This window comes from Apiospora phragmitis (genome assembly GCF_038363925.1).
Source record: "Apiospora phragmitis strain CBS 135458 chromosome Unknown utg000006l:1.0-5683423.0:1.0-5690449.0, whole genome shotgun sequence".
NCBI classification, from domain to species: Eukaryota; Fungi; Ascomycota; class Sordariomycetes; order Amphisphaeriales; family Apiosporaceae; genus Apiospora; species Apiospora phragmitis.
The window spans coordinates 2,583,311-2,596,054 of record NW_027117404.1 but is presented as its reverse complement, the minus strand read 5'-3'; the positions used below and the strand labels follow the sequence as shown (position 1 = coordinate 2,596,054).

Genomic DNA, 12,744 nt, shown 5'->3' with positions numbered 1-12,744 from the left:
TCTGCAGCGAAGTGGTTGATCATGTGGTCCCCATGGCTATCAACATACCTTCGGGTATAATACGTATCACGAGGTCTCGTTGGACGACCTTCTGTGCTTTATTCCCTAATTTATATAGTCGCGCTTATCAGTATGTCCATCAGGGTCTAGGTATTCCCGTCGCCAATGGAATACACCGGCTTGCTGGTTCAACTGAAAAGTAGATGAAAGATAAGCCTGAAATTAATAGCCTCTTGCTGCTGCCCAGGCGGTCATCGGTAGTGCCTCGCCGCTCGTTGAAGTTGCTTATGAGAGAACACTAACACAGCCCTGTTCAGCTTTATTGGCCTTAGTAAGCTGCCATCCGGATCGAGTTTTTAGAGAGCTTTCGCCTCGCACGACGCATGCGTATCGCCATTTAGGTCTTTCTCATTCACATTACGAATATTCCGATGACTGCCATCTACGAGGCACCGCGATCGGGTCATTCACGGGATGAGATGTTGGACTTGAATCGAGATATACAACAGGATGTATTGTTTCTATATGGGATTGCAACGGGCACATCATCAGTGTTGCTGAACTTCCACATCGTTGTCTTGCCACTGCCGATCCTCTTGCGACTCATGACAGTGCATGCAGAATGAGTCTACTAACGGAGTCTGATAACTGAACGGGGTGTCACCCTTCGGTAGTCTAGGTAGTCTGGTATAACCCACGCTATCCTTCCGCTTCAAGTGCTCTTTCCCTGTCTCTTGCCACGGCACTTACCTCCCGCTGGCTTCCTTTGTGGTAAAGCCCTTTGGGCTTCATACTACCAGTGAGGGTACCGCCGAGCATTACTATAATAAGATACCCTGGAGCACGAGTAGGCCTGCGGATCATGCCGCTAGGCTTGAGCCATGACAGAATGGCAGCTGCTTAGGGCATAATGGTTCGAACAAGAACGTATTAGGGGATGTTCATGTGCAATATCTGTTGCCGTCTATCCCGTATTAAAACCGCGAACACAAAAATTACTCAGCAATTAGTCTTTATCAGGACGTTCTTGCAACCCGTCATTACAGTAAAACGCTAGGTGTCTTCCTAATTTGACTAAAAGTAAACACAGACATAGTTTCGAGTCAGCACAGCGAGAAATTTTGCTGCCCAGAAAGGATCACCCCGACTTGAGCTCCAAGTTCCTTTAACAGCGAACTCTGCACTGTCATTGGTCGTCTACTTCCAGCACAGATGTTGACTCCAGTGTTCTCCACGCGGTCATCATCTTGAACTCTTGCGGAGTCTCACCCTGTCGCTCATCGCGAGGCAGAATTCTTCCTCAGTTTCTCTTAGCAGCGCACTACGTGGGGGCCAACCGACAAGTAACTCATTGACAATAGTGCTATCCCCTCATTTGCCACATGGATACTGGCATTCAAAAGTGCGGGTCTGGTTCAGGCGCTGCCAGCAAGACTTTGTAAATGACCACCGGCTTCTGCACCGGCAAGACAATAACTTACAGCCATGGCGTTGGGGCAGCCCTTAGGACCGTTCTTATCCCAGTTGTCGCCGACTAGCTTGCAACTGGCATCGCCTTTGGTATCGAACGACGTCCAAGAAGTAGACCCGTAATGGAACTGGATATAATCATTGGTATGCTCACCGACCGTGGTCAAGGTGCTGTCCATTCCGCTCTTGAGCTCGAGCGAATAGCCGTCGTCGATGGGCTGGCCAGGCGAGTGCGCGGATCCCAGAGTCTTTTATACAGTCTTGCCGCTTGTGAGCTCAACTCAGGGGCCGGACTGCCTCCAATGTAAGCAGCGCCTAGGTCGGCTGCCATTTCGTGCATTGTATTCCTTCAAAGGATCTAGGATAATAGTACTATAATCACTCCACAAGTGGGATGTGTCGTTGATAAGTATCAATCAGCAGGGCGCTTCGCTGAAAATAGAACTTACGTAATCTCGACCCTCTTACTTTATAGAGGTTTATGTGTTCATTGGTCTCCACTGGGGCTGGGCTGATACAAGTCGCAAACCCTACCCGCCGGACTGGACTGCCTTCGACAACGGTACCTTCTGCACTGTATGTCATATTTACCTGCGATCGCTAACAAGTGTTTTCACCCAAGACTTTACTGATACTGTTGCATCATTCTCGGTCGCCATCATGAATAGAACAAAGCCAACAACTTGCATTTTCCTGTTATTTGCCCTTCTCGTTGGATTATTTAGTGCATACGAATATGGCGAAGACTTAAGCCCATGCGAAGAAGACAAATGCTTCGTCGAAATCCATTCAGATGTCCCACGATGCTGGATACAAGACGACAACCAGAACATTGACTACATGAGCCCCATGGACGGCGGCTCTCATAGCATCCCGAACGCGTGTAGGAGATCCAATATATTCGGCGGCGACGGATACCTTGTGGCGTATCCCTCAACAGGCGGCCTCGTGTTGCTCAGAAACCCGTTGGCGGTGGACCTGCAATATCTCGGGCTGCCGAACACGCACGATACCGCGCGGTCGCCGGATGAAGACGATGACCTTGCCACGCGCATGGTCCAGCTTGGCGCGCCGTGGTGGCCGAATTGGTATTTGTACTTCAGGCATTCGAGCCGAGTCGATGCCGGAATTTTCTACGACTATCATTTCCCTTCGAAAGTCGACGTCGCCTTCCCGACGACAGGCGGTGTGTGGGTAGCAAATTTCACCCGAGATGCACTACGGTATCGTTATGAAGACAAAGCCTGCCAGTCTTGGCTTCCGTATGCACCGGATCTATGGCGTGTCAAGATGCGATACGCGTTGACCATGGACGACAAGTCCGAGACGATGAAGGATCTGGGTGGTACGTTTTACACCTCTGTCGATGAGGTTCCGGGCCTCGCAAAGACTGTTGATGAGGCTGTTAGCTTGTTTGAGCCGTTCAAGCAGCGATTGAACCACATGGAGGATGATGGCTATAGAAGGCGATTCTGTACGGATGACAAAGATGAGGACGAGGACACGAGAAATGAGGAGCCTGAGAAGCCAAGATGGGGAATAGGGTCGCTTTTTAATGAATTGCGCTAGTGGCAGTATCCAAATATTCCTCTAGCTCGGCGCACTTGTACTTCTTCATAGAAGCACACAATTTCCGACGGTTCCGACTGGTGCCATGTCTCCAGTGATTGCCGCGACTCGCTTGCTCCACGGCTCCAGTGTGAAGTAAGATCCTCTCCATCTGGTTGATAGGGTCGTTTTGTAGTTCCTGTGCTTACTGTTACATTAGTGAGACGGATCTGGTAAGCATCTGGAATCTTGTCGTTCTCAGCGGGTTGCTTCTCGGCAAGGTGTGTATGTCAACTCATGCCTTGAGTGCTCGCCGGGCGAAACGAGCACGAGCTGGCAGGATAGACGCTTCTGCCTAAATGTTTCATCTGCCTTGTAGATGACTTGTTGATCCATCACCACATTCAGCCAAGTTGTACTGTGGTCACGCCAACCTCCTACACAGGGCGCCCATGTTATAATATGGTATCCAGGTAGATCAGCTCATCCAAGCATCCCAGTGTGGCAGTGGCCTTGTTATTAATAACCTCCCCAAGACTTTGCAGCTTTCTGGGACAACATGGCTGATTAAAGGACTCAAATACGTACATACTGACCAACTAAACACGACCTAAATCAATGCCAGGGGATAATCAACGGTACAAAAGGGGCTGGAAAGCCCTTTATCGTGTACGGCCCCTTGTCGTAGTCACTTAAGTAACTTGTCTATTGCATCTTTGGTCCGCTCCGTGCAGTGGGCGTGCCACCGAAGTCCGGTATACGCCGGGGCCGGGCCGGGGCCGGCAGTGATTATGTCGTCCAGTGTCGGCGATGCCCCACCATCGGTGCCTTGTCGTCGCCCGGCCTGATTTGTGAGCAACAGGGAGACAAAAAAACCCATCAACACAACCCAATTCACAAAATTGCTAGAAACATCCTTCAACCCTCTGAACACCACACCACACCTGCTTTTGTCACATCCACCATGGTAAGCCTTTTCCTTCTTTCCTCCCTCCGTTTCGAAAGAAAAAAAACCCCCAGCTTGAGAACCTCGTCTGATAAAATTAACAAGCGCTTTGTTCTTGAGCCATTCCTGAGCTATGACGGGCCTCGCATCGACCCCAACCGCGCCGAGGTGAACACCATCCTGAAGGTTGAGCATCGCTACGTTGTCTCGGAGATGGAGAAAGAATGTTTTCAGCTCGCCGAAGATCGAGGCGTGGTTGTAACCAATTTTGCACTCAACAAGACCTTCTACGACATGGAGTATCTACTCAAATCCCGAGGCCTTGCCCCTTGCCACATCTACTGGCTCGCGGCTGACTGCGGCGATGTGGTCCAGTGATACTGCCACCACACTGGAACGTGCTACATCAACTTCTACAACAGCCTGCGCGCGCTCGAGGCGGTTGAGTTACTGAGCAGTATCCAGTATGGCGGCCTCAAGCTGGGCGCCGACCACTTCAGCAAATCTGCGAGAATGGAGCTTTCATACCAGAATCTCATGCACCCTAGCGTACGCTCACCTGGGGTAGACGACAGTGATGGATAAATGAGAAGAGTACACAGCCCAGGAACCCTACCCTAGGCAAATACGGCCGTGAGAGCTATACTGGGCAGTTTGGAAGGGTCGTCAAGCAATGTTGAACCACAAACTGGGCTCTCTGTTCTCACAGATCTGGGTATTGTAACAGATGCTTCTGTTTTTGTGTGATCGCTACATCATGTTGGCTATCAAACGAAGTAACTATGTCCAGAAGATCCTGGGGTAGTTGGACAGTTGAAGGATTTTTGACCTGCACGTCGAGCCATAGGTACAACTACTTCTTCTGACTATTTTATGATTCCTTCCGGTTGGGTGAGGTGACTTTGGTGGTGAATCGATTATAAGAAAAGTGTAAACACTAGGGCTTTATATAGCAAGTTTAAAGCCCCGAAGCTCCAACCTGCTGTGTTAAGTAATACCCAAGCCGGCTTAGACCGGTCACAGCTCGTTCTTTATCTGACCCGTTGCCCCCAATCCAACGAAGCAAGGAGCCTTCTTATGTACTATTAGACATAAAAAATAGGTAATATGCAAGGGAGGTCACGCCAAGCATCCAATCGAGACCAACTGACAGATTCCCTTCGCGAATTGCCTGTTACTTTTAAACAAAAAGCAATCCCTCCCTCTTTCACACGAGTTCCCATCTGTGCTCATTACATTCATTGCGTTGTGCCTGAAATAATTTGCCACCTTTTACCACTTTGGCCAGCAGCAATCCTATCATTGTCATTGTCCACGGGGGCTGGCATGTTCCCAGCTCCTACTCCAAACTTACCGATCTCCTCAGATCCTCCGGGCTGGAGGTTCACATTCCACCATTGCAATCCATCAACGAGACACGCCCCCAAACTCAGACCTGGCGACGGATACTCGGACCGTCCGCTCCTACGTGCAGAGTCTTATCGAAGCCGGTCGTTCTGTTATTGCGATGCTTCACTCCTACGGAGGTCAAGTCGGCACCAATGCTCTTATCGGGCTGGGCCTGGAGGCCCGCGCTAAGGAGGGCTTGAAAGGCGGCGTCTCTTATTTAATCTACATGTGCGCCTTCGCAATGCTGTAAGGCGGATCCATGGTCGGCAAGGTCAAGGAGTTCGGTCACGAAGAGCTTCTTCCACTGGCCTTTGACTTCGCCGAGGACAATAGCGTCGTTTGTCGCGACCCGAAAATGACCCTCATTGGCGATGGAGGGGGTGTCGATGAGTTGGAGATCCAGGCATATCTGTTGTCTCTGGTAAGCGACTTTCGGGGTTTATTCCTTCCTATTCCAGTCATTATTCCTCGTTATCACATTGTCTCATGGAGGGTGGATTCACCGTTTATTCAATGTATCGCCTTTATTCCCTCCTGGGACATCTCGTTTATTCCAAGATTAGCAATACTAACGGCGAGAGTCGGTAGGTACGCTGGAATGAAACTTGCATGTACCAGGAATATCCCACTGCGCGTGGAGGGAGGTCCCCGTGACGTACGTGTACACGAGTGGGGACATGACGATTCCCCTCGACTACCAGAAATCTATGGTGGAAACGATGAAGAAGGAAGGCCGGGAGGCTGCGACCATTGAACTGAGTACAGGTCACTGTCCTAATCTGATAAAGGCCAAAGAGGTCGCCGATGTCATCTCAAAGGTGGCTATGGGGTGAGACATTGGATAGCTGAGATGTGCCTACATCATACGTTTGGCCATGCAATCAATTACTGCACCCTGGGGGCTAGCTAACCTTCCCGAGCTTGGAATTGATTAATTATATTCGTAGTGGAAGGTCTCGTCGTCTATCATGGTATACGATATCGAAGACTCCAAACTTCACATCCAGCTATCCAGAAGTCCCCCCAAACTGCCGCCAAGGTCCTCTCCTTGCATATCCAGCATTTCGGGCGGTGGAGTTTGTTTCTTTTTTTCCCTCTCCTTCCTCTTCCGGCTGTCGCTTTGTCTCTGCTCATATTGGTATTCGTGGTCTGTGGCTCGGTCGAACAAGATCTCTATTGCCAACTTCTCTCCATCAAACGTCCACTTGCTGGCGTCTTGAGCGAACCTACGCATCTTGTCTTCGTCTGTGAACTCGAGGAAGCCGTATTGCCTTCGGTTTGCCCTCACACCCTGGTAAACGCGGGTTGTCTCACTGGCGGATTTGACAGAACATGATCCGTGGCCCCAACCGCCGACAAGTCTTGCCATGTTCCCCGGTCGTAGACCACATTCGCCGATTTCAAAACAGAATCGATCTCACGAGGTAACGCTTCCGATAGACCCCGCGCGCTTGTGATCTGCAATCGGAATCTTTCAGAAGGGTATGTCCATGGTTCATCGGGCACCCAGAGAAACGGGAAGTTCGGACTCTCCCCAAGAGTAAGCGAGTTACTTCATCGTCATTCGGTCTGGTTACCACCTCAAGAAGAGCCAGTGTTCTTACGGCCTCCATGGCAGCAACAACATGCCGTTTGCCCTGTCCGATTCCACGCATCGTATCGGCGGTTTCGATGGCATCATATCCTAGGGCACGTAGAGCAACACCCAGGCCCATGGTGGGAGCACGGCTAAGGCTGGAGTTCCTGAATAAATCATCCAGGTCAACCCAGGCTGGAAAGTGCCTGGCACCAGTGGGGAAATTGCGCCAAAAGTGCGGCAGATGTCTCCTCACGTTGAAGCCGATCAGAATGAGAGGGCGCTCGCGAGCTTGCTCCTTGAAGTATTGAAGGTGGCTGTCCACCTTTTCGTCCAAACCTTCGAGGTCAACATGATCTGTAACCCCAAAGGGGAAGTCTTGGACCGTCGCCCTGAGACTGTCACGATACCAGCCATTGACCTGGGAATTCTTCACTTGAATGTCAAATTGGCGAACCAAATCTTTAGTTGTTGAGATATTCTCTCGCTGGCCTAGGTTTACCAACAGAGCCCAGCCGACTTCCAAGCACTGCGAGTATTGCTGCTGGGCGGGGTTCGCTGGGTCTTTCCACTGCCGCCATTTTGTGTCGTACGCAACGAATGCAGCGTTCTGACGCCAAGAGTCTAGCTCTCCAAACGATGTTATTCGCTTTGAGAGCCAAGGCGAGAACGTCTCCGGATTCGTTTGTATCGTCTTCCATGGGACAGTCTCTTTTTCTGGAATCCCCACTTCGATAGCTTCGACTTTGGCCCTCCTATCCTCCTTTTCAAGTTTCTTGCGGAGTTTTCTCTGCTCTCCGACGTCTTGTGGCGACATCTTCAACTGGTATAGGTTTGGGTCTTGTTATAAGATGGTGTATTGGTGTGTCTCGATAAAGGCAAATACAAGAATAAGGCGTGCATTTGGGAGTTGGGTCGAACTGAAAAACAATCGAATTTGTAGCATATTTAGTATGTCTGCCAAAGAGGTTTCTCTGTTTTGGAAGTTTGAGCGGTGGACTTTCCATGGTTTTGGCAGAGTTTAAAGAGCGGATAATTATATAACTGAATGGTATCGCCAAAGTTTCGACGCCTTTTTTCAATATTTGAGTGAGAATCTAATGCACTTCTCCCATGATTTAGAAGATATTGAAACCATAATGAAATAATATATGGTAATGTTTATAGCAAGTGTCGGTCGGGGCGTGTTATGCCGTATAGGTAATCTCGTTTAAGTTAAGCACTTTAACCACTTAATCGTCTTATTATATAAGTAGCTGCTTAAACTTAATATTAAACTATATTATAACTTAAGTTTATTTTATTAATAATTATTTAAAAAGAAATCGGAAAATTATAACTTTAATAAATTTTAAGTTTAATATAATTAATAATATTTAAATAGCTTTATTTTCTCTTAATTTATTTTAAAGGTTATATTATTAGCTTATTATTTTATCTTTAATTATTATTATATTTTATATTATAATAAAAGTATAATTAAATTCTTTAATTACTCGACGAGGTTTAACTTTATATACTTTATTTAATTTAATTAATTAAGCGTTTAAAATATTAAGCCCCTTTTCGAGCTTACGAAATAATAGCCTCTTATAAGTACTATTAAGTTAAATATCTTTATTATAAGTTAAAGCTTTAATTTAACGTATATATTAAGAGCTAATAAATATAAGCCCTTTTTAAATAAGTATTTATTAATTATTAATTATTTAAAGCTTAAAAGGACCACTTTTTAACCGCGGCTTTATTCGTATTTACGTAATTAAAAGTTTTAAAGGTTTAAAAATATCTCGTAAATATATTTCGATAGCTCGTTACTCGTTAACTATTACTTTAAGTTTAAAAACTAATTTTTAAACCTAGTATTACATTTAAATAAAGTTAATTTTATTTATATTTATATTAAACGTTAATTAATAATAAAGAATTAAATGTTTTTAAACTTTTTATATTAATATTAAAAAATGATTTAAATTTAAAAATTATAATATATAAAAAGTATATATTATTAAATATAATAATTAAACTTTATTAATTATATATTTCGTTAATAGTTTATTATTAAATCGGCCACTCTTTTTTTAACTTATATAATTAAACTTTAATATATAATATCTTTATAATTATAATACCGATTTTATTAAAAAAAGATCGTATTATTTTAATAATTTAAGCGACGCGAGAAGGTTCGAATCGAATTAATTAAAGAGCTGCTATAAAAGTGTACGACGTCTCTTAAATTAACGTATCTTATAAGCGAATGTCTCACATAAGCGAATGTTTTATTTTTATAAATTTCCTTATAGCTTTAACCTTTTTTTATATTCTTTTACGTCCGAAAATATTATAACGTTAAAAAAAGAGTGATATAATTCTAGCGCTTTAAGCGTTTTAAAAAAACTTAATTTTAAATATAAGAAAGGTTATATTAATTTATTACGTTTTATTAAAAACTTTATAACGTAAACGAAATAATTAACTTATACGACGCGAAATATTTACGAATTCTTAAAAGCTTTTAAATTTCGAAAAAGATACGATTATTTAATATATTATTAATTTAAATACGCGATCGTTTCCCCGGTTAAATAATATAAAAAATATAGCGAATCGATTATTTAATTTACGCGACGCGAGACGCGTCGGCGTTAATTAGGCCTTTAATTTTATATAATAATAACTAGACCTCCGGACGCGTTTTAACCGAAGAATCGATTATTAAAAAGTTCTTTATAAAGATCTCGACGCGTATCGCGTATAGTTTACCCTCGTATAAAATATAATTTATAAGTACGAGACTTAAAAAGAGGATATTTATAACTTTAACGAGACCGGCTTTCTTATAGGCTAAATCTCGTTCGAAATAATCGTAACCACCTCCGATCAACGCGAAAAGCCTAGGGTAATATAGTAAAAGAACCGGGAATAGATTATAATTATTTAGGGCGTTAGATTACACGGTTACGCCATTTTTTTTTATATTATTTTTACCGGGAAAACGTACCTCTCTTCTTAGTATAAAAACAGTGTTACGATCGGCGGGTTGGTCCCCCGCGGGGTAGCACTTAAGGCGTAGAATTGAACAGAAATGACCCGAAGAGTCATTTCCGAAGCTTTTGCTTTGTGGCGCAGTGGTTAGTCCACACGTACTGTAATAAACAGCTTATTATCGAAGGATTAAGTGATCGTTATTATTAAAAATAGCTAAACTATAAATAAAAAAGGCAAGGACTAGATTCGATATTTTAATTAATATATTAAGTCTCGTATAAAGGGTTATTATCGCCTCTTAGTCTTAAACGATTACGAAAGTTATTACTCGATAGCTTTTAAGCTTTATTATAAAAAGAACTTAATTATTATATTTTATATACCTTTTTATTCGTTATATAAGTTCTAACCTCTTAATATCGGCTGTTTTCATACGTTAAAAAGGGCGTACGAGAAAGAAATTAAATATCTTATACGGGCGCATATTACTTATATTTTAAAAGAGGACTTCCTACTAGCGTTTTTAAAAGCGTTCTAAACGATTTTTACCGTTTCGAATATATAAGAAAGCTTTTAAAAGATAAGACTTATTCCGTACAATCCGGAATATATTATTTTATAATTAAATATAAAGTTATATATTTTAATACCTCCGGGGACGTTTTTCGGCCTATTTATTCTTTAAAAATTAAAAACTTTAAATAATTCGATTAAGATTTAATTTTAAACTAAATATATTCGAAACTATATTATACGGTATTAAAATAACTTTTTAATATTTATTTTAACTAGTTTTAATTAAATCGTAAAGGTTATAACGTATATTATATACCGAGTTACTCTTTTAAAAGGTAAGAACACGATATTTCGAAAGGTAAATAAGATACTTAGCCGGCGCCGCCGTATAAAAAAGAAACGGCTATAAAATAAAGGATTACTTCGTATATAAATTAAAAAAGACTTATAATTTTAAAAAGATATTAATAGATAGTTATAAAACGAATCGCGTTAAAGGAGTAATTATACGAGGACGTTTAAAACACGCTTATAACGCTATAGAATTTACGGAGAGCCCGGTTATAATACGCGTACTTATTAGAATAATATAAAAATATTTAAAGATAAAGATTCCGATTAATTTTAATATATTAAATACGTTGTGGTAAAATTAACTTATATTTTATTAAAAGGGGTGTAAAAGAATAAAACATTCGCTTACAAGATACGTTATTTTAAGCGACTAACTTTACGATATTAAACCTTAATACGAAATCCGATATTTATAATATAAATTAAATCTAATTAAAAAAGAGGTGCTTCGTAATTATATAATTAATTTAAATATTTAAAGAATTTTTTTAATATTAATATTATAAGAGATATAGTTAATTTCTTTTTAAAGTCGCGCGGCGGCGACCGCGTTAATAAGTATTTAAGTTAAACGCTTTATTAATCGTAACTTAAACTTTAAAACTTAAATAAACCGTTAATACGATTATTAAATAACTTTTTATAAAAACATAAGTATTTTTTCGGCTAGTTTATATTAATTATAAATATTAAAACTAAATATAATATTTTAAATAAAAACATAAAATTTTAATAAAACTAGCTTTATAATAAGTATAATTAAGTTAATACTCGTTATAATATAAGCCGATTATTATAAAAAATTAAAATTAATCTAGCTTTATAATTAAGAATAATTAATAACTATTAAATGTATTAATTCGTAAAATTAATATATTTCGTCGTTTTTAATCGTTTAAAGCTAATATTACCTCGTAAATTAGTTTCGTAAATACGACCTACCGGGTAATTAAATAATTAAACTAACTTTTAATAATTAAACTAATAATAAAACGAGTTTAAACTAGATTCGATACTTTAATAAGTATATTAAAGCGTAGACGAAGGGTTTTTATTATCTCTTAATTTTAAACGGTTACGAAAGCTATATTTCGGCCGAATTCAAGGAACATTATAAGAATAACAGTATTATTACACTTAGTATACCTTTTTATTCTTTTATTTTTTATAACTTTTAAATATAATATTTTATTCGCCGTTAAAGTATATTTATTAAAAGAAATCGAGTTATTTATTAAAACGTTAATAAATTATATAATAAAGCTAGAGTCTTTTATCGCTTTTAAGGCCGCGTATTTTATTACTTTTATAAAAAAAAATATAATATCTTTTATATAACTTTATATTATTAATATCGCGGTAATATTTTACGACGAGATATATAATTATTAATATAAAAGCTTATAAATTTTAAAAAGTAATTAATTATATAATATATAATCGATTTAAATTCGCGATCGTTTCCGCTTTAAATAAGTAATATTAAAGATATAGCGAATCTATTATTTTATTAACGCGACGTGAAACGCGTCGGCGTTAATTAAGCTTTTAATAATAATTAAACTTTTAAACGCGTTTTAATTAAAAAATTAATTATTAAAAAATCCTTTATAAAAGTCTCGACGCGTATCGCGCGTAGTTTATTCTCGTACGAAATATAATTTATAAATATAAGATTTAAAAAAAGGATATTTATAACTTTAACGAGACCGGCTTTTTTATAAGCTAATATTACGACCTAACCCGACGACGCAGCTAGTACTCACCCTCGAGACGAAACTAAGATAACTCGAAACGCCTATAAATTAATAAACGGTTATTAACCTCGTTAATTAGCGCTTATAACCTTACTTACGACAGTAAGAATTTATTATATTAATTATAATAACTAACACTACAACGATAAACGTACACGGCTAACCTAGGACAGTACCCGGAGGATAGCATAAGATGA

The 12,744-nt window shown here is 40.6% G+C and overlaps 6 protein-coding genes across 6 annotated transcripts; 3 read left to right on the top strand and 3 right to left on the bottom strand.

Moving 5' to 3' along the window:
* Positions 1 to 1,415: 1,415 nt before the first annotated feature.
* On the bottom strand, positions 1,416 to 2,055 carry PG994_006066 (uncharacterized protein; the record flags this gene model as incomplete). Its single annotated transcript, XM_066857475.1, has 2 exons — positions 1,416 to 1,718; positions 1,939 to 2,055. 2 exons carry the CDS (start codon positions 2,053 to 2,055, stop codon positions 1,416 to 1,418), a joined length of 420 nt encoding a protein of 139 aa, XP_066716744.1.
* Positions 2,056 to 2,130: 75 nt separating this feature from the next.
* On the top strand, positions 2,131 to 3,039 carry PG994_006065 (uncharacterized protein; the record flags this gene model as incomplete). The annotated part of the gene is made up of 1 exon (XM_066857474.1): positions 2,131 to 3,039. One exon carries the CDS (start codon positions 2,131 to 2,133, stop codon positions 3,037 to 3,039), a length of 909 nt encoding a protein of 302 aa, XP_066716743.1.
* A 943-nt stretch (positions 3,040 to 3,982) lies between these two features.
* On the top strand, positions 3,983 to 5,603 carry PG994_006064 (uncharacterized protein; the record flags this gene model as incomplete). The annotated part of the gene is made up of 3 exons (XM_066857473.1): positions 3,983 to 4,338; positions 4,387 to 4,513; positions 5,331 to 5,603. The coding sequence occupies 3 exons, from the start codon at positions 3,983 to 3,985 to the stop codon at positions 5,601 to 5,603; spliced, it is 756 nt and encodes a 251-aa protein (XP_066716742.1).
* Positions 5,604 to 5,612: 9 nt separating this feature from the next.
* PG994_006063 (Alpha/beta hydrolase fold-1) lies at positions 5,613 to 6,186 on the top strand (the record flags this gene model as incomplete). Its single annotated transcript, XM_066857472.1, has 2 exons — positions 5,613 to 5,690; positions 6,055 to 6,186. The coding sequence occupies 2 exons, from the start codon at positions 5,613 to 5,615 to the stop codon at positions 6,184 to 6,186; spliced, it is 210 nt and encodes a 69-aa protein (XP_066716741.1).
* Positions 6,187 to 6,350: 164 nt separating this feature from the next.
* Positions 6,351 to 6,722, bottom strand: PG994_006062 (uncharacterized protein; the record flags this gene model as incomplete). Its single annotated transcript, XM_066857471.1, has 1 exon — positions 6,351 to 6,722. One exon carries the CDS (start codon positions 6,720 to 6,722, stop codon positions 6,351 to 6,353), a length of 372 nt encoding a protein of 123 aa, XP_066716740.1.
* Positions 6,723 to 6,753: 31 nt separating this feature from the next.
* On the bottom strand, positions 6,754 to 7,746 carry PG994_006061 (uncharacterized protein; the record flags this gene model as incomplete). Its single annotated transcript, XM_066857470.1, has 1 exon — positions 6,754 to 7,746. One exon carries the CDS (start codon positions 7,744 to 7,746, stop codon positions 6,754 to 6,756), a length of 993 nt encoding a protein of 330 aa, XP_066716739.1.
* Between the last annotated feature and the right edge of the window lie 4,998 nt (positions 7,747 to 12,744).